The 27,432-nt window shown below is 41.1% G+C and overlaps 2 protein-coding genes across 2 annotated transcripts in view; one reads left to right on the top strand and one right to left on the bottom strand.

Annotated features, from left to right (window-relative positions):
- Window positions 1-27,432, bottom strand: part of LOC121364719 (catenin alpha-2) — a 401,992-nt gene that overhangs the window by 150,794 nt on the left and 223,766 nt on the right. The gene's annotated exons all lie outside the window — the stretch shown is intronic.
- LRRTM1 (leucine rich repeat transmembrane neuronal 1) lies at window positions 5,614-7,176 on the top strand. Its single transcript, XM_041488184.1, has one exon. The coding sequence runs from the start codon at window positions 5,614-5,616 to the stop codon at window positions 7,174-7,176; it is 1,563 nt and encodes a 520-aa protein (XP_041344118.1).

Below are 27,432 nucleotides of genomic sequence, written 5' to 3'. Positions count from 1 at the left end.
GTGAAACACCTGAGAAAAGCAACATCCATGGAAGAACAGAACCTTTCAGTCAAAATGAGTCTCAAAGCACAAATAAAAGACTGTTTAGCACCAGAGTTAATCAAAAAATAACCCTCACAGATGAACTATCAACAGTAGCAGAGGGCACAGTAGATGTATTCAAGAGTGTGGATAAGCTGTGGCCCTCTCAGCTTTTAAGAGAATTGGTAATTAATTACAGTTCATTTGCTGGTACCTCCAGAAATGCTTGGGAAGGTCTTGAGATAAACCTTTGTGAGGTGTCTCACTTAGCACTTCTGAAGCTGGAACTAATTGATTTCCAGTCAAATATGACCAACTAAAACCTTCACACTTGCTAATCATTGCACTCCACAGCTGCTTCCTCCATGACTTTCTAAGACATTTTTAGAGATATAAATTAGCAAGGGTTAATAAAAACCCAAGGTTTAAATTTTCACTTTTCCTGCAAACCAGGAGTTCCACCAACCTGGTAACGTGACAGTAACACACCAGCCTTTGATTAGCCAGGATGTTACATGATCTTCATGTGTTGATTAATCACAAAAGGATAATTTTACTTCTTGTCTTTTTCCCATTACCCCTGGCCATTCAGAACCAGTAACACTGTCAAGAGTTTTGCCATCATATCCAGAAATCCAAAGGTATTTTCACAGATACTTAAGAGAGCCAGTCCTTTTTTAGCTTATTCAAGTAATCTATCAGTCATGAATGGAGGAGAGAGTTACTTTTTCATACTCTGGATATGTTGTCCTAAAAACTGACATTTCTGCACTGCAATTCTGCACATGGGTCTCTTCTGTCAGTGACTTTCTAGAACTGTGCATGACTACCTGCAAGTGAATGTGGTTGCTGAGGATGGAATGACTGCAATGAGACAGAAAAATGTTTATCACCTTGTCAAAAACAAAAAGGTCATTTACATAAGAATATCTATGATTTAAAGGTAGCCAGAAATTCAATGTGCCTGTCAGGTACTGTAAGAATTTAATGATATCTGGAGCCAGCAGGACTATTTTGGTAAATATCTTGAATAATGTTACTCATTTTAATATCTACCAAAACAGACATGTTATAGAACTGGACTTCTTATTAGCTGAAATCCTAAATTTTATACAGAAGGGGCAGCCAATAAATGTTCAGAATGAGAATGACCACAACAGAAATACATGAGAAATAACAGATGTAGTTTGCTTTACCTTAGGTGATATTTTCCCACCCCCTTTTCTGCTCTTAAATGTTTCTTTTATGCAAAATGCCATGGTTCAGCACACTTGAAAATTAAAGACTACCAAAGCTCAAGATTTGAGTCCTTCTATTCATGAAAGGAAATTGAAATCATCACTAAGAGCATCACTTTTTTATTATTCTGATATAAACCACTCAGGAAATGCCAAAAGGAAGAAGTACACTCAGTATTTAATAGGTTGTTTTGCCTTTTCACATTTTGGTGGAGAATTTATGAAAAGCTGTGTATATGAATAGTTAGACATCAGCAGCCACCTTCTGGTCTCATGCACTCTGTCCCAACTCCATCTGTCCAGGACTGGAAATTGAGGCAAGGTGAATACCCAGGCACAAACAGCAAAGGAATATCCAAGGGATTAGAAAGAATTAAATGATTCTGAGGCCAGTTAAGTTATATGGGACATTTAATGGTTGGACTGGATGATTTTAAAGGTCTTTTCCAATCTTGATGATTCTATGATTAATCTGAATGCAATATTATAAATGTGTAGAGCAAACACATTGAAAGCTGCTTTTCCTTTCCAGACTGAACAATTCTGACCATTGCTGCCAATGAATTATCCTTGTCATGACTACAAGAAGGAGATTCCCACCTAAACTTTCTAAAACTTTATTCATGTTGTTCTTCTGTAACCTACATTACATTGATTTAATCAAGCTCCTTTAAACACATACAAACTTAGTTTGCCATTCTTAAAATGTTTTATAATAGCACATTTAATAAAGCTAATTTAAATCTGCTAATTTATAGAGACTTGCCAGAGGCTTTGAAACTTCAGAAAATGTGTAAACTTAACAGTTTGGCTGTGATAACAGCTCAGACAGTGGAAATTAAGTCCTTTACATTACAATCATCTTCAAAGTGGATTTTTGGTTTGATTGCAAAAAGGGTACATTGCAAAAATACAGTAGGACACCAATTTACAAAAGATATTTCAGACGCCCCAGTTCTTGAATTCGGTCACTACTGTGCCTCAACATCAGAGCCTCAAACATACACTGAAGTCTCTCATCTTAAAACTACCTGGATTCTTTTTTACAACCAAATTTTGGATAAGAGCAGAGTTTCTTATTCAATAGCCCTCTGTCAGAGCTCTGAGAGAGTGCACTTAGGGCCATTAATTCTGGGTCCCTAATTCTGGTTGTCAGTCTTCCAGCTGCTGCTATATAGGTTTGCTACTGTCTGCTCTAATTCCTGCCTTTGAAAACCAAATGATAATGGATTATATGCCAGAGTGGGAATAGGCACATTGGTTGGGATCCAAGCTGTATCCCAGGTGATAACAAGGAGAAGCAGTGAAAAAAAAAAATTCAGCTCTTCAGTGATGTATCAGGGAGCTTCATCTCTACTAGAAGAAGTCTTTATACATAGCATTTAAATGGTAACTAAGTGATCCTTATCATCATCTGATTTGCAGAAAATGGTTGCTTTCCTTGAAGATATAATTGAAATTTTCAGGGCTACTGTTGCAGACTTCTCCCCAAATTTTTACATGGGAGAAGGCATTAAGGCTTCCTCTAAGAAGACTTGTAGGGTTGAAGATTTTTAAGGGACACAACCTCATTGCTTTGAAGCTTTTTTCAATATCTGTGAAGTTCAAGTCATCCTTTATTTTTTTTTCCCCTGCTAATTGCACGAAAATATTCATCAAGGCAATCTGGAATATATTCTTGGATGGGGTTTTGTAGTCTCTCCTGCTTCAATGCTTTTTCTGTTGGTTCTGTCACTGCTTTCCCTCCTGCTTTTGTGTACCGAGAAACAGAATTAAGGTATACTGCAACCAGTGGACACTTGCATAAACAGCCTGCTTTGAATAAAACTGCATGATCTGGGGAGAAGAAAACCACCTTCAGCTCTCCTGCCCAAATGCTAAAACATAGATGAGGTTCATATACTATTAAAGCATCACATTTTTGCTTTGAGACCACTGAAATGTTGTGAAGAGCAGAAAAATGTAAATAAACTCAACAGGGAGCATAAAAGCACATTGATCCCCAGGTTCCAAAACCACAATTTAAATGGTTTATATTTGTAATTTATTTAAGACTGTTTCTGGCAAATCCATTAGTAATGAATCTCCTTCACACATTTTTATTTTTATGCACAAGAGCTTTAAGTTTGCCAGGACTTCTGCAAAGCAACTTTTACTGCATCAAATTACTGCATTCCTTGATCTCTCCCAGCACACACTCACAGCAGCCACACTCAAACACAATGTTTAGCTCTGCAACAGACACCTCCAAAACAAGGAATTTCTTTTAAATTAACATAGCTGTGAAAAAGAAAGCAAACACAGTGGTTTTGCCCTGTCCCTCCAGCATTTTGCATCCGATGTCCACTTAAAATCAGCCCGATCCTCTGCAATCCTTGCATCCTAAAATCCATGTGGAACTTCTTCATTGGGTATTGATGCAGAATTGGGAGCTGTCAGCTCCGATCGCTCTCACCAGCACAGGGGCTTGAGATTCTATTTCATAATAGGAAAAGATGGCCAGTGTTTTCCTGACAGAAATACCATACGTTTTTCAGTCAGTAAAAATTACAGAGCTCATTGACGATGCCTTTCCCATGGAGAACAAGGACTGCAAAATACCCAGCAAAAGATTTTTTTTTTTTTCTTGGAACACGGAACAAAAACCAGCACGATCTGCTCAACTTATTAAGTAATGGGGTTTGAAACCCCCTCTTTGCATGCTGCCGACACGCTCACAGCAACCTATGCATTGATCTCATTCAAAAAGCACAGTAATCTTTATGCTGCTAGAATTTGAGTTCTGTGTGCCGTAGCATACACTGCAAAGAAAAAGGAAAAAAAAAAAAAAGCCTTTAGGAAAGGCATGTGCTGAACACACAAAATATGCAGGATGGAAAAAGACCAAATGTAATTAAAGCTTATATGAAATGAGACATTCCTATTTGCAGAGCTCTGGCTGCATTTCTAGGAGAAAGAATGCACAGAATTTCAAATCATGCTCTATTTAGACAATGTCAGAAGAAAAAAACCCCACATTTTCCCCCCCCACACCCCTCAATCTCCCACCCAAAGACCAAAAGGCAAATCTCATCATCAGAATTAGAGAGAAAAAGCAATCAAAAAAAACTGGTTTACATATTCCTTCCCAAACCAAGTGATGGAGTCTCTCCCTCTCCCGGCTAATAGCTTATAAATTCAGACTTTAAACAAAAGCATCCGAGAAAAAAAAAAAAAAACCAACAAAAAAACAGAAAGAATCCTAATTCTCAAGCTTCCTACTTAGCACTGCCTCGCTTTTGATGATTTGTGCGGCTGTGTGTGCGTGCCTGTTTGAGAAATGGCGAGATAGGCTTAAAGTATTTTCCATTTCATCAAAGAGCATATATTACTTTCCTGGTTCGCTCCGATGTTGGTTTTATGCCCACCCCTTTTCAATCTGCCCATGTCTGAGATGCACAGTGCAGGCGTACAATCATGAGCAGCTTACGACACTCAGTGAACACTGGGTGCCTCTGCATGCTCTAGCAACATACTGCTCAGCTGAAGGGAAGGGATTCTTGCTGTCTCTCTCTGCTCTAAGCATCACCTAACAAGCAAAGCGAACAAAGAATGGGAAATAAAGCGACCCTTAGCCGGTCTGTGAATGAATGGTAACCTCTCTCTGGAGTAAAGGTTGTGCCGGTCCATGGTCGTTGCAAATGATGGACATTAAACAGATTGACAAATCCTGTGGAGTCGTTAGTAAAGAGTTTGGAGTTTTTTTCACGCCACAGTGTTAACTGCAGAGGAAAGGACAGAGGGAGAAGGAGAAGATCAAGCTCATGTACATAGTTCTGAAACTTGCAGGTCCTAGGAGGCAGCTCAAAAGCTAGCTGGACAAGCCTTTCGCTCGTTGAGCAGAAGCGAAGTGAGACATTGTGAGCTTGCCAGCCTTGCACAACATTGAAAGGGACTGAATTTGTAGCACAGAGGGGTCTTTTTTAGCTCTGCATATAATTAGTCCAAACACAAAGGAAGCAACTGAATGGAGGTTGTCACTCTCTGGAAAAGGGTGGGTAAGACACTTTTTAATTAAATTCTTTCATGAAGAAAGATTTTTTTTTTTTCCTTTGCTGCAGCATTTAACATGAACAAAATCACTATCATTTTACCTTTGAATGTCTGTGAACTTTAATGCTGCACAGCTCCTGCATGCTATAAAGTGAAATATTTGCCTCTGTGTTTGTTCTGTTTGCTGTTTTGCTTTGGTTTTCGGGCTTTGTTTCGTTGGTTTGCCTTTTTGGTTTTTTTTTTCTCCCTTAAATAAAATATGATGTAGAATTTGAAAAGACTCAATGGACATTCTCAAGCATATTTGGAAATATTCTTGCTAATGGATTTCCTTCTTATTGGTCTCTGTTTAAACTGGCTGCTGAGGAAGCCCCCGGGGTTGATATTGTGTACGCTGGGTATCTTTTCTAAAATGCTTCCAGCTGTGAATAGTGGGTGTCCACAGCTCTGTCGGTGTGAGGGCAGGCTTTTGTACTGTGAATCACTGAATCTCACAGAGATGCCTCGCAACCTGTCGGGCATGATGGGCTTGTCTCTGCGGTACAACAGCCTTTCAGAGCTGCATGATGGACAGTTCACAGGGTTAATGCAGCTCACGTGGCTCTATCTGGATCACAATCACATTTGCTCAGTGGAGGGGAATGCCTTTCAAAAATTGCGGCGAGTTAAAGAGCTCACCCTGAGTTCCAACAAAATAACCCAACTGCCCAACACCACTTTCCGCCCCATGCCAAACTTGCGCAGTGTGGATTTATCATACAACAACCTGCAGTCTTTGGAGCCTGACCTGTTCCACGGGCTGAGAAAACTGACAACTTTGCACATGCGGTCGAACGCCATCAAGTTCGTGCCGGTGAGAATTTTTCAGGACTGTCGCAGCCTGAAGTTTCTAGACATAGGATACAATCAGTTAAAGAGCCTGGCTCGAAACTCTTTTGCTGGCTTGTTCAAACTCACTGAGCTGCACCTCGAGCACAATGACTTGGTGAAAGTGAATTTAGCCCATTTTCCCAGGCTCATCTCCCTGCACTCCCTCTGCTTGCGAAGGAATAAAGTTACCATTGTAGTAAACACTTTGGACTGGATATGGCAACTCGAAAAGATGGATCTCTCCGGCAACGAAATCGAATACATCGAACCTCACGTTTTCGAAAGTGTACCTCATCTCAAATCCCTGCAGCTGGACTCCAACCGGCTGACCTACATCGACTCCCGAGTCCTCGACTCCTGGAAGTCCCTCACGAGCATCAGCCTCTCCGCCAACGCCTGGGACTGCAGCCGGAACGTCTGCGCCCTGGCCTCCTGGCTGAGCAACTTCCAGGGTCGCTACGACAGCAACCTGCTCTGTGCCACCCCCGAGTACGCCCAGGGAGAGGATGTTTTGGACGCCGTGTACGCCTTCCACTTGTGCGAGGACGCCGACCCCACGAGCGTCAACACCTTCTCCCCGGTGACCAACAACAGCGAGCAGACGCTGGGCTATGGCTCGGCCACCGCCACCTACGACGCGCCCGACGGCGACGAGGACCGGACCACGTACGCCGTCACCATCACCATGCCCGGTGAGAACTCCGAGAACGCCGTGCAGATTCACAAGGTGGTGACGGGCACCATGGCACTGATTTTTTCCTTCCTCATCGTGGTTTTGGTGTTGTATGTCTCCTGGAAGTGCTTCCCAGCCGGCTTAAGGCAACTAAGACAGTGCTTTGTCACACAGCGCAGGAAGCAGAAGCAAAAACAGACCATGCACCAAATGGCTGCCATGTCAGCCCAGGAGTATTATGTTGATTACAAACCCAACCACATTGAGGGAGCCCTGGTGATCATTAATGAGTACGGATCTTGCTCCTGTCACCAGCAGCCAGCGAGGGAATGCGAGGTGTGATTTTCCTTTGGGATTTAAACAGTGTGCAACCAAATAACAGCGTGCAGGCAGACAGTGGCACGGGGTGGGGGGGGTTGCTGGGCTTTGCTGGTGATTTCTGATGTGCACCCCTGCCCAAATTGTTTAAGAGGGGCTGTCCGAGAGACTTGATATTTTAGCTTTATCGTGTCTTAAAAACCTTCAGGACAGCCAATCTTAAGGTTTCATATGCTAATACTCCCTTTGAAGATCTGTCAATATTCAGGAATCTGAGAGTGTAAAAAAGGTACCAATTATTGATCTTTTGTAAACTAAGAAAACTGTTTAAAATAAAAAAAAAAATAGCATTTACAGTTTTTACAGACTGGTGTATATTACATGAATGGTTCCCTGTATACAAAATGCAACAGTTTAACCTCTCTCTTCATGCTGAGTGTTGAAATGAAAAGTCGAGGAGCTAAGAAGCCACGTAAAATAGAAAGCTTAAAATTACCCAGGTGGCTTCCCATTGTAATTAGCACACATTCACGTCCATCATGTTGCTGAAGATATGAAGCATGACACTGGAATTCTATTTTTGTTAATGTGCTACCTGTAACTGGACGTCAGTACAACAAGGAGCCAGAGCACCTCAGAAAGGCTGAAGTTTTGACTGTGTCACTAGGACAGGATTTCTGAGGATTTTTAAGTACAGCTCACTTGTTAGTTGCTGTAAGATCCATAAAAACTGCATTATAACCCCTAAAAGAATTTTTTACCAAAATCGATGATATTGTTAAGACTCACTAACAAAAAACAACCAACAAAACCCAAACAAGTGAAACACTGCCAAAATGTGCTCATCAGAATTTTCTCTAATATTAAAAAACAAACAAAAAAAAGGTGCTAAATTAAAGGGTTTTTACTTGCATTAACCACTTTTATGCTTGTTTTGAGCTATGCCAAGAGCAAAGACCCCCTTGTTTTGTGCCCTGTGGTGCCATGTTGAACGGAGAAGAGCAAAAGCAATTATTTGGGTCTCAGTGGTGAATCTCAAGAGCAAAACCACTGTCAGGGTAGGACAGAGAGTTTTCAGAGCACCCTTCTGGGTCCTGTAGTAAAGTGCTGGCAAAGCCCAGCTCGTGTCCCTCCCTTCTAGCACCAGCCTTCACTAACAAAACAACCCCAAAACCTCTGCAGAGGCTGGAGGCAAATGTACCCTCCTTACCATGGACTGAAAAATGGCATTGATGGATATAAGCAGTGATTTCATAATGTAGAATCCCACAGCTGTTTTATCTGACTGCCCTTAAATAAAGGCTTCCTTTCCTTGTATTTTGGATTTTTCATTCCAGAATGTGAACAAGCAAACGATTGATCTTTTCAGCAGCTCCTCTCACACTAATTGACGATGAGGGAGTTTTATAACATCAGACAGAGCATCTTAAAATTTCCTTCCTACAGCATTACATGTAAATAAAATGTTATGGATAATGAACTGGGTGACATTTCTATGCTTTGTACATGTTTCTCTATCCTCAGGTTACCACCAAGAGAGGAGCAATTCCAAAATTTTACATGTATTTTAATGTAACACAGGTTTTTTTTTCCTTTTTCATTGCATTAAAGTGCTATCTATTCTTACAAGGGTACAGCAGGATTATAAAGCAGAAAAACAGGCACAGAAGAAATAATTTGTTTTCTTGCATAGCAGGTTTTAGCCATTAATTTTAAATGCAAAGAGTGAATTTTGTGTTTCTTTTCTGACTGAAACTATTTTTAAGGAGTCAGAACTTATTTTCCTCTATTTGGTACAACTCATACCATGCATTATGAAACATGAAAATAACATCTTAATCAAAATTTTTACTCAGTGAGACTATAATGTCATCTGTGAAAGCAATGCGATTATGTACTGGGGGAGGACAGTGTCACAGAAAATTTAATGAAAAACAACTGCTTTTTTTTTCCTAGAGCCACTGCAAATTCACCCACAGCTTTCAAACAAACAAGCACTGTTAAACCCAGGCTTTTCTCTCTTTAAACAAATGCACATTTCTCTCTCTGTGCCTCAAGCCCACAAGGGCCTGATCCATCCTGAAACTCCCAAGTGACCTGAGGAGCTGAGTGTGCATGTACAAACCTAACAGGAGGGGCAGAGGGAAGGTGCAGAGACCCTCCTCTCTTTGGGTTCCTGACCATGCTTGAAGCAAAAGTACTTTATGCCATGCTAACTGTGGGCCCAGCTATATTTACTTTCCCCATTAAACCCTTCTCTGAAATCAATAGGGAATTTAACTGTGAAAAATTGGCTCTCTAACTTTGGACTGGGCTATGTGTTCCCCAAGCCCCCAGGCAGCACTTGGTTACAGCCACTTGCCAGGAAGCTTCCAAAATCAACCAATGTTGTTAAAATACTGTCTGCATATGGTAAAACAAAATATGAACTGGATTTATTTTGATAATGACCCCCTGTTGCTATCAGGAAATGTGTTGGTGCAGTCATGGTTTTGCCCCTGTGAACCTGAGACAAGCCTGATACCAAAATCTAACAAACAATCATCCCGTGGTTGTATTTCCGTGTATTTTTAGCATTTTTGTGGGTTGTATTTGAAACACACGAGTGACTGCACCCCTCTGGAGTCATCCCTGCTGTTTATTGGTGTTAGCAACCTCCAGCTACGTTTGCAAAGATTTGAGCAATTCTGCCTTTGGAATTTATTCACCTCTGTGCTCCATGCATCTCACATTGACAGCCCAAGTAAATGGAACGGAGCATTTTTCTTTGAAGGTGCAGTGATTTCTTGAGTGAGAGCTGATTTGGGGTTTGCCTGTTGCCATTTCTCCTGGAGAGAGGTGATGGCCACCAATGGCTTGCCACCCTGAGCAGGATGATGGATGGATCCCTCCACGGAGAGCACAGCACTTATTAAAGGATGTCTTTCAAAACCCTCATGCAGAAATCTTTTCTAAGGATAATCCCTTCTAGAAACAACCTCCTGGTGATCCCCAGAGGATTTCTGGAGATCTTGACACCCTCTGAATATTTATTGGAGAAAAGAGGGTGTCACTACTGTTACATGGCATGAAGGCACTCCACAGGGTGCCCACATCCAGGCTGGAAATTTACATGAAATATATGTGGGCAATAAAGAAATAAAAGAACCTGTATGTCATTTCAATCCAGCTATTGCAAATCCAGTTATTCATCCTGCTCCAGGCTACTTGCATTGGTGTATATGAGAATTATTATATTTGTACTGCATTTAGAGCAACTGCAGGGACAGATTTTCCCAAATTCTGTCTTCCAAATTTCATGTTCAACAACTGCCCAGAGATAAGTTACTCCCTCTCTTTTGCTGCCTTATTATGGCCTATTGAATGGTTCCAAAATACAAAAGGACAAAAAAAAAGAAAAAAAAAAAAAGATGCTTTTGGGGTGAGTTGTGAACAGTGTTTTGTCCATGAAATGCTTGGGGAATATCAAAGTAAGGGAAATATTTTAAATTTTCCCTTTGTGATGTTCCACTTAATAGGACTAATCTCCCTTTTATAATTAGGTAATTAATTTTTTTAAATTTTTTTTTATTTAACTGTCTTTTTGCACACAAGACAGGGTGAAAGGCAAGCAAAAGCACTACCTTCCCTGAGCTGGTTAGCAGTACCAGTGTTACAGATCTCTAATATGCATTCTCTTGCTGCTAATATCAATACCCACTCACAGTGCACCCAGTGCTGAAGGAACTGTTGCTGTGTATGCTTTGAATGTATATAAGGGATGATATATTTTCCTTTCTGCTTTTTTTCCCTTTCTTTCTGTACTACTCTAAAACAAATGGTATGAAACCACAGAATCAATGCTAATGTACCACATTCTGTTTCTGGCCTGAAAATATAAAATACAAAGAAATTCTGTTAAAGGTGCCAATTCCCTCCTTTGCCATGTCTGGGTGCTGCAGGGGGTGAGCCCAAGGGATGAGCCATTCCTTGTGGTCACAGCCAGGATGCTCTGGACCAGGCTGATCCAGAACCATCCCTAAGGGTATTTTTGTATGCTTTAATAGATGCCGTATGTTTTCATGACTAAGGCATTGAGGGGTAGTTGAAACGAGTCTATTTGACAGTTTTCTTCAGTGCTGATAAAAAACCCCAAACAATTCTCATTTGCTTTTGAGATGGACTACATTTGTTCCTTGTGTGAGTCTCATTCTGCAGTAACAGCAAAAGGACTCTCTGAGTCCCCCTTCCTCCCCCCTCCGGCTTCTACAGTGGTATTCAGAATGGCAAAAAGGGAGTGTTTAATGAGGAAGCTCATTTCTAGTGCTATTATAATAATAACAGCAGTGATAATAATGAAATTAGGAGGAGACAAAAGATAAGAGGAAAGGCTGGAGTAATGGCAACCAAACTCAGGGTGTTTCTGGATTCCTCTGCCTTTTCCTTTTGTAAAGATGGTTAACCTAAAGAAGCAGCACAGATGAAAAACCAAGACTGAGGGTGGGTGGAGAAAGCAGTTTTAAAAACTGTGCAAGCAGGGATGAAACAGCTTCTGCAAAGGAGGGTACACCACTAAATAGCTCCATTCAGCAGGAGAGAGAAAAGGAAGGGGTGAAGGGACAGGATGAAAGGGAAGATGAGAGCTGGTGAGAAGGCAAGGGGGGCACTGTGCACACATGGGAAATGAGATTTTTCCGTGCCTTCCCCTCCCACGTTCGGGCTGTGGCAGGGACAACAGCAGGGATTTAAGGAGGATGCCCAGCATCTCTCTCTCCCTTTGCCTTTCCCAGCAGAGCAGGGAGGGAGGCGCAGCCGGACACGCTTCCCCAAACACGTGCCCGCAGCCCCGTCATTTCCTCTGCCACCTCCCTGGCTGTCCCCTGGGAGCACAATGTCCCTTCATCATCACTCTGCCTGCCCACCCTGCACTCTGCCTCTGCCACCAATTTTTTGGGCTGCATTTCTTAGCTATCCTAATCACAGTTCACCAAAGACTTGCAAGAAAAGTGGACTTTTCTACCCAAAATATATTTCTTTCTTTTTTTTTTTTTCTTTTTTTCCCTCATCTAGAGGGATGGGTGATCTTGAGCTACTGCGAATTCTCCTGCTAATTATATCTACACTCATAGTCAGCTTTCACATTCACAGCTCTAATGACAAACAGATCTGAGATATTTTTGCTGTGTTCAATTTACCATTATGCACCAAGGTTATACTCTTCCTTGACCTGCCCAACCCAGTGTAATATTAACAAATTGAGCATTTATGCGAGTTCCTTTCCAAGCATGAAGTTGATTAGGAATTTAGGAAATGCTGGTGATTTAAAGATTAACCTTTCATATAATTACTGACATAAACCAGAGCTATTAAGGTATTAGAAACAACTATTCAGAGCATATTCTACATTAAAAACCAAATCACATTTAGAGCCATGCGAAAGACTTTCCATACCAGCCAATTTTTTTTTTTTTTTAAACAGCAGAAGAAAAACCTGGTGAAAGGAAAGGAGTAAGCACAGCCTACCTCTAAAGTTATGGGGAGGAAAGCAAAGCTATAAAAATAATACAGAAACCAAGCAACAGTCTTCTGCTGGCAAGACACAGCTTGTAATTGGGTGGGTGGCTGTGAAGAGCTGAGATGAATGCTGCAGAGCACTGTAATTTTATTGCACCCTGTCTGCTCTGAAGTGAACATATCTGCAATGAAATCTGTATTTCTGTGAGAACAGGGCAATTGGGTTTTTGGGGTTTTTGTTTTGTTTTGTTTTTTGGGTTTTTTTTTTGTTTTGATCTTAATTAGGATCATATCACTTGTTGGCATTCAGGCACAATTCTGAGGCTTTAAAGAAATTACTGTTCTTACTCCCTTTGCTGGGGAGATAGCTGGGGGAGACAGTCAAAGGGAAGAGGCTGCACTGAAAGGAGTTTGAGCTCCAAGTCCCAGATTTGCATCACAAAAGAAGAAATTCAGTTGAAAATAAACACCAGCTTTTCACCTTTCCCTCCATCTCTCCTCTTCCTAAAAATCCAAATATGTAAATATGATGAAAATCAGAGATAGGTGGCAGTGCTAAAGGATTAATACATTAATACTATGCACATCTGTGTTTGGCAAACAGCACCTACTATTCTGCTAAGGCACTTTTCTTTTTAAATCATTTCCCTGCTTTCATGTTCTTCACATCCTCACCATACACAGTCACTACTGCCAGAAAGATTTCTTTCAGCACGGGTGCTATGGGAACATGACCAATTCCCTTCAATTTCTGAGCTAACAAAGACTAAATCCAAGATTTCAAAGGCAATAGGTGAGTAGTAAAATCTACTTCATCACTGAATTATCACTTTTAGCACAGCAGATTTCTCTGACTGACGTGATTAGACACTAAGCCCAGTTATTCATTTATTACCAACTTTAATCTGGCCCTTTTTGCTGATGTGCCTTTCTCCTGAGAGCAGAACAGAGCACAACACTGGAGAGAGGGTTGAAAAGTTTTTTGGTAAAATCTTAAGATTTATAAAAATATGCATGGGCACATCAAATTGATTTAAGGGCTGATCCAATGGAAAAAAAATGCAGCTTATGTATAGCAGATCTTCCTGCAGTAGCACACCTCTGTACCCTAGTGGTTACCGTCAGGTATGAGCAAACATCCTCCTGAGAGCTGGGGGACTCAAACTGAAAACAGATTTCTGAATACTTTTCAAATTACATACTCTCCCTCTAATTTTTAACCCTTCTTACCCATTCTCACATTTTTCATTCCCAGAGCCTCACAAGCAGGGTGAATTAAAAAACAAGAGGGGGAGAAGGAAGAGGAGAGCTCTGAAAATCCCAAACTAAGCTGCAAGAACAGTCCATAGCTATTGGATTCCGGAGGTTTTGAGCCTTTTCACAACTGTCAGCCCATTGAAACATGTCTGCTATCAACCCTCTTTGCAGGATGAGGGGCAAAGTGAGCTCCCAAGAGTAAACCTGGTTCTGTCTTTGTGGTCCAGTGCCTCTCTGACAGCCTGGCTTGCTTAGAGAGCCTGGTAAATATTAAAGAATGTTAATAATAATGAGATAAACCATCTAGGGATTTTTAACCCACTCTTTTTTATTTATTTTTTTTTTAAACTTGGCTCTATAATAAAGCTTATCATGACAGAAAATTTACTTCTCTGATCCACATTATATCCCAATGCTTTTTTATTTCCACAGCAAACAAATTTGTGGCTGCTGCTCAAAGGTTTGCAATCCTTGTGCTAAAGAGGCCACTGGATGTCAAATGCTTACCCTAATTCCATGTAAATGTCACTCCATATTGGACATTTTGTGTTTCTTTACTAGTGAATTCAGCTGCCTCCACCTTCACAAACCTTCCCCCTGCACCATAACTCCTTTTCCAAACAGCCCAGAACCTGCTGCTCCTGTCAGATCAAATTCCCAAACAACTGGATGCCATGAATTTATTATGTAATTGCTGCAGTCTAATAAATTGGATGTGCATCCCATGGCCTGAGAGATGAAGAAATCATGGGGACAGCAAACAAGCAGGAGGAATGCAGCTGACATTCTCTCTCTGGGGAAAACCCACAAAACAAAATCCCTGTGTGGGACAGTGCTTGAGGAAAGGGGAGGGCACAGAGCACCAGCTGAAAGAAAAGGGGGAATTCATGGGATAGAGGAAATCACTGCTAAAAAATAGAGGGGAAAATTGTAAAGGGGACAGTGCCCATAACAGATGAATCAGAAAGAGATTTAGATGAGAACCAACACAGCTGATCCTCACCAGGTGATTACAAAGCTCTGTGGTGATTTCTGATAACAAATGGAGCCCATATAAACCTACATCTGCAGTGGGAAACAGCAATCCACAAACTCCCAGGGAGCTGAACCTGGGCTTATTCCTCTGTCCATCTTGGCTTTGTCATGATTGGCTTTTTGGTCGATTTTTAAAAAAATTTGCTTTTTTATTGCTGTCATGCACAGAACTTAACCCATGGAGATTGTGCTTTGGCTTCAGGGGGAATATGCTAAGCCAAAAGTTGTTTTCTCGACGAGTGGCACTTCTATACTGAAGCAAAACTTCCTATATTGCTTTGTGTGTCTATTTCTCTGATTCTAGCCACTGTTGGGAATTACATTAGGTTATTCTAGGTGGCAGAATTAAGAACTTCCCAAAAAAGTTCCCTGAGTAGTTTTATGAAGTAACACTGAGTATCTTTCCTAATAAGAGTTGAAAACTCTTTTTTTCCCCCTGGTTCTCTTTTCCCACCATGTAGGATGCTCCAGCCCCAATCTGTCATTTTTCATTAGCACAGGAGTCAAGCTATGGCTATTAATGAAAACTCTTAATGAGGATTTGATGAATAAGTCCTGGAAAATCAAACTTGAAACAAACAAGCTAAAATCGGTGTCAGATCTATTTTTTGTATGCTAGAAATTGGGAAATTAAGGCCTGTATAAAGCACTAGGGAATTTAAAACAACAAATCATATTAGGACTTTTGAAGAGCTGTTGACAAGATATTCAGTTTGCCATAAATAAGACAAGCTCCATTGTCATAGAAAACTAGGTAGGAACTCAAAAATACAGTGGCTTTTTATTCATACAGGGAAAGAATGGAGCACAGTGTGGTCCCAGGGTCAGGACTGCTGAATTATCTCAGCTAGCATCAGGAAATAGATGGCATTTTTCGAATGACAGATTATTTATATTGTGAAAAATAATGGAAATCGTGTGGATGTGCAAAGGGACTTCCAAAGGCTGAAGCTTATATAAGCTTTGATGGATGAAATTCTGAATTGTCAAATACAAAGCAAAAGATATAAGGGAAACTGTTCATCTCTGCCTCAGTGATGTAAGTTACAGGCAACAATTGCAAAACTGTCTTCCAGGGTATTGCATTAAAATCTCTGCCCAGTGTGCAGTAAGGGGAGAAAAAGAGGAAAACAGAGAAGTGGAATAACATCTCTAATGGAACAGCTCTCAAGAAATTAAATAGTGTGATATAAACACTCCTATGGCTTCAGCTAGAAAATTCTATCAAGGCTAAGTTAGAAAAGGATCTGAGTGCCAGATAAGGATAAACTCCTGACAGGTGAAAGGATGAGTGATTTGGGAAAGTTTGGGAGGAGGGAGGCGAAGAAACCGGACCTGCAAGAGCGGCAGGAGAGCAAAACGTGGATCCACCCCCCCTCTAGTGGCCGGTCCCCACCGACTGCTGCAGAAAGCACCCGAACCACCGGGCAGCAGCTTTCGAGCAAGCACACACCCGTCGTTTTTTATTCCAAAAAACTTCAATTTGATGTTGCTTCGCCCTATATTATTATTTTCTATTCCTCATTAAACTGCCTGCTGCATTCCTGTGTTGTTTCTTGTCATTACTCAGTGCACAAGCTGTTGTGCAGATGGATTTTTTTTTTCTGCCTGCCTGCAAGAAGAGGATGCCGAGTGTGACAGGGGCCACGCACACCCTGGCATTAGGAACAATCATAAAATTAAAAAAAAATAACATTTGGAATTATTTGTATGTATAAGACATCACCAATGGAAAAAAAAAAAAGAAAAAAGGCATTGAAAACAAGGAACAGTTGTACAGAAATGGGAACGTGGAACTGATTTGGTACATATATCCCTAAAACTTTTTAGATTAAAAAATATACTCTTTTAGGGACAGCATCTGGGACAGGACATATGTTTTATTTTTTTATGTCTTACTCATGGACCAGTCACTGAATTTCCATGTTTCCCACCAACCAGCACACCTGGGGAAACTGAGGCTGGGTGAGCCCTTCACATTCCCACATCCTGAACACACACAGATTACTCTTGGTCACTTACTCCTTCCTCTGTCTTCTGTAGGACATGCACTAAAACTGGAAGAATCCCCATTTTTACGATTTTTTTTCTGAATAATTCAATATACCAGACCATTTTCTGCTGCTATTCTGTAACAATCTACCCTGGAATACTTTGTGGACTGAGGAGAGGGGATGCTGAGCTGGGTGCAGAGAGGGGCTGGGAGCACTGAGCAGGAGCTCAGCCCTGTCTCTGGTTGAGGTAACACCAAACACTTTGCCAGAACTGGGTGTTTTGTCAAACTTGCACATTCTACCCTCCAAAAAAGAAGAAGAAAACAGAAGAAACCTGGAGCAGAAGTGAACATCCTTCAGCTGCATCTATTGCATCCCCAAGCTAATTAATTCCAGTGTACCAGGCTGGGCTTGTAGGGGAGGTGAGAAGTCACAAGGAGTTGTATCTGCCTCTTGTAAAAATCTTTCCATCAATCTTTTCTCAATCCCTGCTTCAAATGCCACCCTCAGCACTGATTTTTAAGATGCAGCAGGTTAATTTATGCATTTGATAGGGAGAAATATAAACCCTTTCTACAGGTGATTTGCTAAGAAATTGCCTAAGAATGTAGTTTTAATTAAGGCTTGTAAGACACTCTTGTATGCATTTTAATAATTAAAGAAGGGCTGCTGCCCTTTTATAAATTATTCTGAAATTACCTGTTGATTATCTAAGATGGTGCCTTTTTGTGTGCTATTATTGTTCAGATGGAGTTCAGATCACCCTTAATTTAATTTGAATAATTAATTTGTTCAACTGAAATGGAAAAAAAAAAACATCACAAACAAGGCACATTTTGACTTTTCATATGTTAAATTTAAAGAACAAACCCATTTTCAATGTGTCTTGATAATGGGAGCTTGTTAAAAATAGTCAGTCAACAGATCATTCAAGATTTGTATATAATGATGTAAGCAATTTGCTCTTCCATTACCAAATTAATTCAAGTTTCTGTACATGGCAAATATTATTTGCTAAGTCTCTTCTGTGTGTATTCTGTGCTTCCAGAGGATTAAAGAAGGAATTTTGTCACTGAAAGAATAGGAAAACAGATTTGCAGATGTAGCAATCTTATAAAACCCTGAGCTCAGAAAAAAAAACATTTGCAATGCCACCAAGAAGGAAAAATCATTTCCCAAATTGTCCCAAGTCTCTTCCTACAGAGATTAAAAAGACAATGATGCACTTCCTACGTGACTCTTGTCAGCTGCCTGCAGGAACAGGCCAGCTCCCATTCCCTTCCCGTGATTAGGCTCAGGATTATTTCATGCCTGTCTCTTTGTTCCTATATTTGTCATGTTAGGTATTTTTTGCAAGGTGAACACAAGTTATTTTATTCAGAGGTGTGAAAAAAATAATAATAAAAAAAAAAGAACTGGTCCTTGCTGCATTAGTCAGGTTTCCATCACTACGAAGTAAAGCATCAATTGGGATGAAAACTCTAGAAATCACTTTTTTTTTTTTTTTAAAATTCTTGCCAACTACATAATTACGCCTCAAATGATTTTGTGCCAGGTGGTTTGGCTAACAGATGGAATGGTATATTTGTTCACTCTTCGTAAACCAAGCTCCTTTCAAAAGCTTGTGAGCCAAAAGTATCTAAATTATTGATTGGCAGTTATATATGCCTAATAAGTAATTAAACTAGCTACAAATTACAGTGACTCCTGTGAGCACTTAAAAAAAACGTATAGAAAATATGTGATTTCCAGTAACATTTTTAAATCATGGCAGATAAAAATATTGGTGTGAAACGATGCACTACAGACAAAGAGCTTGGGTAGGAAGCACCTAGAAATGTCTAAAGCAGGACACTTTGCATAACAGGGATCCGTGGGCTGAGAGAGGGACCAGGGAGAACCTCAGGAAGTTGAGCAAGGCCAAGTGCAGGGTCCTGGCCCAGAATGAGCCAATCCCAGGCACAAACACAAGGCTGAGTGCAGAATGGATGAGAGCAGCCCTGGGGAGAGGGAGGTGAGGGTGCTGGGGGTGAGAGCTGCACATGCCCCGGCCCAGAACCCCCCGTGGGCAGCAGGGGAAGGGGATTCTGCAGGTGAGATCCCACTTGAAGAGCTGCCTCCAGCCCTGGGGTCCAGCAGCAGAAGGACCTGGAGCTCCTGGAGAGAGTCCATTGGAGGCCACAGAGCTGCTCCACGGGCTGAAGCCAGGCTGGGAGAGCTGGGGATGCTCAAATGGAGAAGAAAAGGCTCCAGGGAGAGCTCAGAGCCTCTGCCAGGGCCTAAAGGGGCTCCAGGAGAGCTGGAGAGGGACTGGGGACAAGGGATGGAGGGACTGGACACAGGGAATGGCTTCCACTGCCAGAGGGCAGGGTTAGATGAGATTTTGGGGAGAAATTGTTCCCTGTGAGAGTGCTGAGGCCCTGGCACAGGGTGCCCAGAGAAGCTGTGGCTGCTCCTGGATCCCTGGAAGTGCCCAAGGTCAGGCTGGGCAGGGCTTGGAGCAACCTGGGACAGTGGGAGGTGTCCCTGCCCACAGACAGGGTTGGAATGAGATGAGCTTTGTGGTCCCTTCCAACCCAAACCATTCTGTGATTCCATAAGATTAAAAGTTGTTCCAAAGGCTTACTTAAACAACTAGAGCTTGTGAGCAGATCTAACAAATACAGTCAGGTTCTCAAGACTCTCCCAGACAACACATCCTCAATATAACCACCACTCTGGAGGGAGAAATTAAAGTGACATCAAACCACGAGGTAACCATTGCTGTATCCATCCTGCATTGGGAGTTATCTGGGGCTCATTCATTTCTTGCCTGCACATCCCAGAAGGAAATGGCCAGGAGTCCATTTCATCAGGAGGTGTCACAATGACTGGGAATGTGCTCAACACCCAGAGAAGGCACAGAGGAAATCCAGCCTGGCTGGAAGGTGCTGCTCTTGGAGCACACGTGCAGATCATTGTGCTGAGGAGGCACAGCAGGCATTTGATGAACAGCACATGTCAGCAGGTATTTTCAAGCTGGAAACAGCCTGGATTTTCTCCTCCTGTGCCCATCAGCTGGGCTGTAAAGGTACAAGAACTCTGTGACAGGGCTGACCCCGTCCCATTAAACATTTCCCTGAGCATCTGCAAACATCACTGATTTCCCAGCCCGTGTAATGATCCTCATCATAATCCCACCGAGCTGAGGGCAGCAACAGATCCATTTCCCACCCAACCCTCCCATGGGAAAATAGCAATTAATCTAAAGAAAAACAAAAAATGAGAAAAGCTTTTTGTCATAGTATATTAATATCTGTACTATTGCTATCACAGAGCTGTGCCAGAAACATTGATTTAATAGGCACTGCAAAGCAATTACCATGCAAATAATATTAGCCAGCAATTTATAATTTTTTTAGTGAAGTCCTTGTTTTGGCTAGCAGACCACAGTAACAGATTCCAATAAAACTGGGTAATTGAAAGAAATTGTAAGTGTCTAAATAGCTGTGACACCAAACATATGAAGCAGCAGTTCTCAGCCTGGCCTCTTGGTCTGCTTGTGATTTCAAATATGGACAACCTGGGGAGCCAACAAAGGAACAGCCTACACAGCAAAAAGAGAGCACTGAAGCAGCCAGAAGGAAAGACACTGAGGAAAACTCTCTTCATAGTGACATTGGCAAGGAGGGCAATGGAGAATAATGTAGAGAGTTTTAAGCCTCTTAGAAAACAGCACTCCTGCCTCAAATCCTTCCTTTTCTCCAGTTTTCTTCATAAGAAACATTTTTTTTTTGGAGTAAGTCTGTATTTTTTAATGCAATATATGTTCATCTATTTATAGCACAGGATTGGAGACTTGCTTAAATTAACTGAAATGTTAAAGTCCATGTTCAGCTTCAGAAGCTGCCCATTGATCCTCTTGCCTTGAATTGATCAGAGCAATAGGATTTTACCTAAATCACTTTTGTGTTCTTCCTGTGACTACCAGAAGAAAAACTAAGTTGCTTAGCTCACACCAGAGTGCTGTGACATTCACAAAATTAAGGAAACTTCACATTGCAAGACCTAAAATATTTAATTCCCTACAAAAGAGATACTGACAGCTGTGTACTTCAAGACATTATAACTATATAACTATTATAGCTAACAATTAAATGATGCCTCCTAGGAAATCTGGGACAGGAAAACATGTCACAGTCAAGTCTGTCATCCCTGGAAAGACCTTTGGAGATCATCATATATGCACGCACTTTCTGAGCAGGGCCAGCAGAAGCCAGAAAGGTCACTGGAAAACTGGTAGAAAACGTCAATAGCGAAATAGATGAACAATTTTTACAAAAAAAAAACTTTCAGACTGTTTGAGACAGCAAAAAGCTCATCATATTTTCAGCCTTCAGTTCACTGCAAGACTGAATCAAGAAGCAAGGGAAGGGTAATGGGAAGAGCTGGTGCTGTGTAAAGCAGGTTTATGTACAAACTCAGCCTTTTACTGAATCCATCCTAATGTAAGTGAACAAACATAAATGTATCATAAAGCACATGCCTCCACTGAAATAAATACCAGTCTCTTAATGTCTTTATATCTCTAATAATCTTAATGATCTTAATTAGTATTACTCTCTTAATTATGATAACCTTATCTTACAAGGATACCTATGCTGGCATGATAACTGAATTCATACTTCAGCATTTTACAGTCAAAATCTGCCTCATTTCCTCAACAGTTCTTCAGGCAGAATGGCAGCTGACATGACAAAATCAGGCAGGAACACATTTGGCATTTGCCACAAACCTATATCAAGCTACAGAGTCTTGACTCTGTAGCTTTGCCAAGGAGTAGGAGGATCCACAGGCAAGGATCCCAGTTTTAGACACCAGAGTTTTAAATACAGTAGAGGAGGTTAATAAAGCACCAACTCTCTACACCTGAATTCAGTGCTCAGTGTCAAAGCCTGCATGGATTTTCACAAACTGGTGGCTCATAGTGCTGGGCTGATTCTGTCACTGTTGTTTCAGATGTGACACTTTTTGGAAGAGCACAAACCCAGGGTCACTGAGGAGAAGGTGCCATTACTGTTCCCATTTAATGTGAACAGTGGGATGTCTCTCAATCCAAACATGGATCAAGATTTTCCCATGGAATGGAGGTTGGCCTAGAAATGCTGTGGCAATAAAGTCTAAAACCACAAAATCTGTAGGTGAGTTGATTTCACCCCCACCACAGAAGCCCTGGAGGAAGCCAAGCTAATTGAGCATAAATTGTAATCTTCCCATTCCAAGTAGTCTTTCACAGCCAAAGGTTATTTCTAGACCTCTCCTAGGTCTAGAAGTTGGTAGCTCAGCTCAGTTAGTTTCCAAGTCTGAGTTTACCACAGGAATCTAAAAGACTGACAAGGACACCAGGATCACAGAGAAACCAGAACCTCTTTGGTTATGGAGCTTTTCCCTTTGCCTCATTCCACAGATGGGAGCTCAGCATGGCTGATGCTGATTCAACTGGAGCACGTCTGGAGAGATCTGGAGACAGATTTTTTTAATTTTTTTTTTTTTTCTCAGACACATCGCTCCATCAAGGGCTTGGCTAAATCTCACACCAATCTCTAATTCTTAGCTATCAGTGCAGTGCTTCTCAATAACCTTGTTGTCTTCTTTCACTGTCAAGGGCTACCTTGGTTTATTAGACAGCTTATAAAACACAAACACTGGTGACCAGACAATTTCCTTAGAACTCTGTGAAAAAGGTTAGAGATTTGAATCATATCAATGCTATCAGAGAAGAAAAAAAAAAATTGTTTTACTTCTGCTATGGTAACTAAGAGACGTGATTCTCAGATCACAGTCTGGTTCATCCAGAAGGTTTCTACTCCTCTAGTGATGTTACAGCCTTCATTTTTCTGGAAGTTTCTGCTAAATTTGTGTATTCAGCTGGCTGACTTCAGATTTTTCAAAGATAAGTGAAGACACTCCAGAATTATGCTGGCAAGGGAGTATCAGCTCTCCCCAGATATCTGGAGGATTCTCGGGAGTGTGAAGCCAGGGCTCTGGACACATTCCTTGCATGGATACAAAATGAATGGTCCCACATTTCAGAGTCAAGAAAAAACAGTCTTGAGCCATACAAGGACACACCCCAGTAGAGAGGACAGCAGCCTGCTGAATGTGACTTTGAACAGCTACTTCCAGAAGCAGCCATAATTTCAGCAGTAAATTCCACTAAAATAACTGAAATCACCTCCAGCAAGGTCCTTTAGCTCAGACTGATTGTGCAATACAAGTTTCCCTAGCAAGGCTCACCAACTGTTGCACTCCAAATTCACACCCCACTTCAGAGAAATTTCTTTAAGTAGGTAAGTAATGTCTTTTGAAAATAGAGATTTGCCTAATGTCAGAAAAAAGAACTCCTTGTCATAAGGTACTGCCACCAGCATATCAAATGGCTAAATTAGAGCTAATTTAATACTTTCAATCTAGGCCGGTGTCACCAGCCCCTAAAACTGCATCAGATGATATTCACGGGATAAGAAACTCTATTTCAGACAAGAGTGGCTCTGAAAAACAATACAAGATTTTCAAGTCTTTTTTTAAGGGAAACTGTTCAATCATCTTATCTCCTATGCAGAGTAAGATAAGAAGCAATCAGCTCAATTTGGAATAAAAGAGATTTGTATTCCATATTAGAAAGCAATTGCTAACTGTAAATATAGTTCAGCACAGAAGATGAAGTTCTGTTTGTGCCCAAATTTCAGCATTTTAATCCTTTATTGCAACTGAACTGAATTAAAATTCTTCCAAATAACTGTCAATATTATATTACTTTTTAGGAACTGGAACATTTTGCATTCTACTTCAAAAAATTAAGATCTTCTTCACTTATGTCATCTCATAATATTTTCTTAATTTAAAGAAACCTACACACACAAATATTTGAGTGAAATATATATGTGCCTGCACGCGTATTCACGAGTTTCTGACAGCAAACAAACTGGCATGTAATTAAATCATTAAACTGAATTAAGGGAATTTTCAGGGAACATCTAACCTTGACAATAAAGCTGGTGTGTAGAAATCCCTGTACTGGGATTCTGAGGTGTGAAATTCCTGAGTGACCACCAGCCCCCCAGCAGGTCCGTGGGCAGCTGTAGGGAGAAGCTCACAGCAAGGTCTGATAGAAAAGCTGGTGTCACTCAGAGGGGCACAAACTCACACTTTTCCTTGGAACTGCATCCATATATTGTCACTAATTCACTTTGGACAGACTGAACACTGCTGCTCTTCAAGGTAATGGAAATTCCTGTTGATTGACAGCACAGACAGACCATTGCTTAGTGATTTTGAAAATAAAGTGTAATTGGAGACTGAAACAAGGACATGCTGTCAGCTTTATTCTATTTCCTTGTTTTATATATAACATAAAGGTAGAGTAGGGCAGAGCTGTAAATCCCTGGGTTTATTTTATTAAGCTCCTAGTTTATAAATTGGACTATTTTTGATGCCTGCTTTTTTCAGTTGCTTTCATTCCAAGATTTTTTGTTATTTCAGTTTAAAGAAGGAAGATTGCCAGAAGAAAGAATGGGCATCACTAACTCAGATTGTTCATATTCAGAGCAGGACTAAAATTTGAACAATTCTAAATGGGTTTGACGGTAGGGATAAGGAACAGCTTAATTCAGCAATGTCTTTATACTTTCATTTCTAAAATATTGCATACAAGTCTATTAAACATTGTTATTCAGAAGCTAAAACGACAGAAGAAAATAATGGAAAGCATTTTAAGAATCTATTTAGCTTACTTGCCCGCAAAAAGTCAAAATCAATTGTATTCTTGACAAATGTGGCTATTATCAACACCCGCCACTGATAAGGATTTTGCAGCATCCTCAGGCAAAATCCTTCTCTGCTGTATTCTCATTACTCCTATTACACTGTCCTTAATTCTAATCTAAACCTTTCCTGCTGCAATGTTATTCCAGAACTATTTCTCCCATCCAGTAGCAAAATGAAACCTGTTTATTCTATTCCACTTTGCAGCAGCATTTTTTGTCGTTCAGGACCTGGAGGAAAAATGGGTGCAATTTTCACTCTTCCAGACAAAACACCAGTTCACTCAATCTCCTCTCATTGATCTGATTTTTTTCTAGGTCTTTGACCATTATTTTTATGTTCCTTTTCAATCAGACTTTATCTTTCTTGAAGTCCGTACCCCAAATTGACACGGCATTCAGCAGTGCTCTTACCAGTGTGCTGGGGTGATATATCCTGCTTAGAATATCTCAGAATATCTTAGAATATCTCAGAATATCTCAGAATTTCTTAGAATATCTTGCTGGCCCAGGAACAGGTTATGGTGCACTGTGACTCACTGGCATCTTTCCCAAAGAGTCACTGCTCGGGATTTGTTGTCCCTTTTTACAAAATGTGTGTTTTGGTAGGTAAAAAAAATAAGGAAAGAAGATCAAGGTAAGATATTTAGGATGACAAGAGGGCTTGAGCACCTCTGCTATGAGGCAGGGGGTGCTCACCTGGAGAAGGGAATATTCCAGGGAGAGCTCAGAGGCCCTTGCAGGGCCTAAAGGGGCTCCAGGAGAGCTGGAGAGGGACTGGGGACAAAGGATGGACAGGACACAGGGAATGGCTCCCACTGCCAGAGGGCAGGGATGGATGGGATACTGAAAAGAAATTGTTCCCTGTGAGGTGCTGAGGCCCTGGCACAGGGTGCCCAGAGAAGCTGTGGCTGCCCCTGGATCCCTGGAAGTGCCCTAGGTCAGGCTGGACAGGGCTTGGAGCAGCCTGGGACAGTGGAAGGTGTCCCTGCCCATGGCAGGGCTTGGAATGAGATGATCTTTCTGGTCCTTCCAACTCAAACCAAACAATTCTGTAATTTTATGATTTTATTTTCTTATGAGTAAATATTGAAGCTTTGCATATCCACACTTACTAGTAATTTTTTTTTTTTTTTTCTCACTGTAGTCTCTGTTTTGTTTAATATCTTAGTTGCATTCATAAAATTCAGTTCTGGCAATACTGTGTATACATGAAAGCACATTCTTTTAAGGCACCACTTTTCTGTAGGTGAAGCAGCTCATTCATCTAAATTGATCACACATAAATACATTTGCACTAGCAGAGCTGTTAATTTATATGCTTATTTCAGGCCAGGTACTTAACCAGAAATATCCTTATCCAGATATATAAGCTTTTAAAGTGTCCTAAACTGGGAATAAGCCATTAAATATAAAATAATACGTCCTTCCTCTCACAACCTGCAGTCTGGAAATGCACCATATTGGAAATTAGGTTATTTTAAATTATTTTTTAGGAATTTATTATTTTTTTATTATCTATTATTTATTGCCTAATTATTATTAGGTTATTTTAAATTATTATTTAGGAATTATTTGAAGGAAATTTTGTTTCCAAAAATAATTTACTCATCAGAACAATTATATACCGGGCAAGACACTACTAAGCAATACTATTTTAGAAGTATATTGAGGGGGTTTTTTTTGGTCATATGAAGTGGTTTCATTTTCTTCTCCCTCCCAGGGAATGGCAGCTATCCTGACAGTGCTGCAGTTCTTCCTCTGGATGTGGCCCAAGTAAGCTGACATTTGAGAGACATCACAGAAGTGACAGGAACTATATTAACTTTTATGAAAAGTCAAAGCTGACTTCAGAATACCTCAAACAAAATCAATCATTCAGTATAGTGTAAAACAGGGTTAAATTACACCCCAAATATTATTTTAAGGTCTGATCTTTGTTGTAGGTTTTAATTAAACATTTTAAATGAAAAAAATACAACAAAGGACGTATGAGGAAGAATGCTTTAATGAGAATATGAATATTCAGATGGGAGATGTGACAGTTAAGCTCTGTAATGACCTGATTCAAAGGTCACTGAGGCAAACAGAGAGACTTCACTAGCACAAAGTCACAGAATGGTTTGGGCTAGAAGGGACCACAAAGTCCATCTCATTCCAACCCCTGCCATAGGCAGGGACACCTTCCACTGTCCCAGGTTGCTCCAAGCCCCATCCAATCTGGCCTTGAGCACTTGCAGGAATCCAGGGGCAGCCACAGCTTCACTGGGCATCCTGTGCCAGGGCTTTAGCACCCTCACACAGCAGAATATTTCCCCAATATCCCATCCATCCCTGCCCTCTGGCAGTGGGAGCCATTCCCTGTGTCCTGTCCCTCCGTCCCTTGTCCCCAGTCCCTCTCCAGCTCTCCTGGAGCCCCTTCAGGCACTGGAAGGGCTCTGAGCTCTCCCTGGAGCCTTCTCTTCTCCAGGTGAGCTCCCCCAGCTCTCCCAGCCTGGCTCCAGAGGAGTTCTGCTGTAGACCTGATAATTACCAGCCAAGGATCAGCCCCTAATTGTCAATACACTCAAAGGTATCTCACACAAACTTCTGATTTTTATCACAAATTCCCTGTGTTCTTCTTTCCCCTCTGCCTTAAACAGCTGTGTGCACACCTACCTCCCTTTCCTTGTCTCCAAGGCTCACAGCTTTGGGCTGTT

Source organism: Pyrgilauda ruficollis, unplaced genomic scaffold, assembly GCF_017590135.1.
Source record: "Pyrgilauda ruficollis isolate IOZ18807 unplaced genomic scaffold, ASM1759013v1 scaffold88, whole genome shotgun sequence".
NCBI classification, from domain to species: Eukaryota; Metazoa; Chordata; class Aves; order Passeriformes; family Passeridae; genus Pyrgilauda; species Pyrgilauda ruficollis.
The sequence above is the reverse complement of the archived record's forward strand: the minus strand, read 5'-3'. Positions and strand labels throughout refer to the sequence as shown.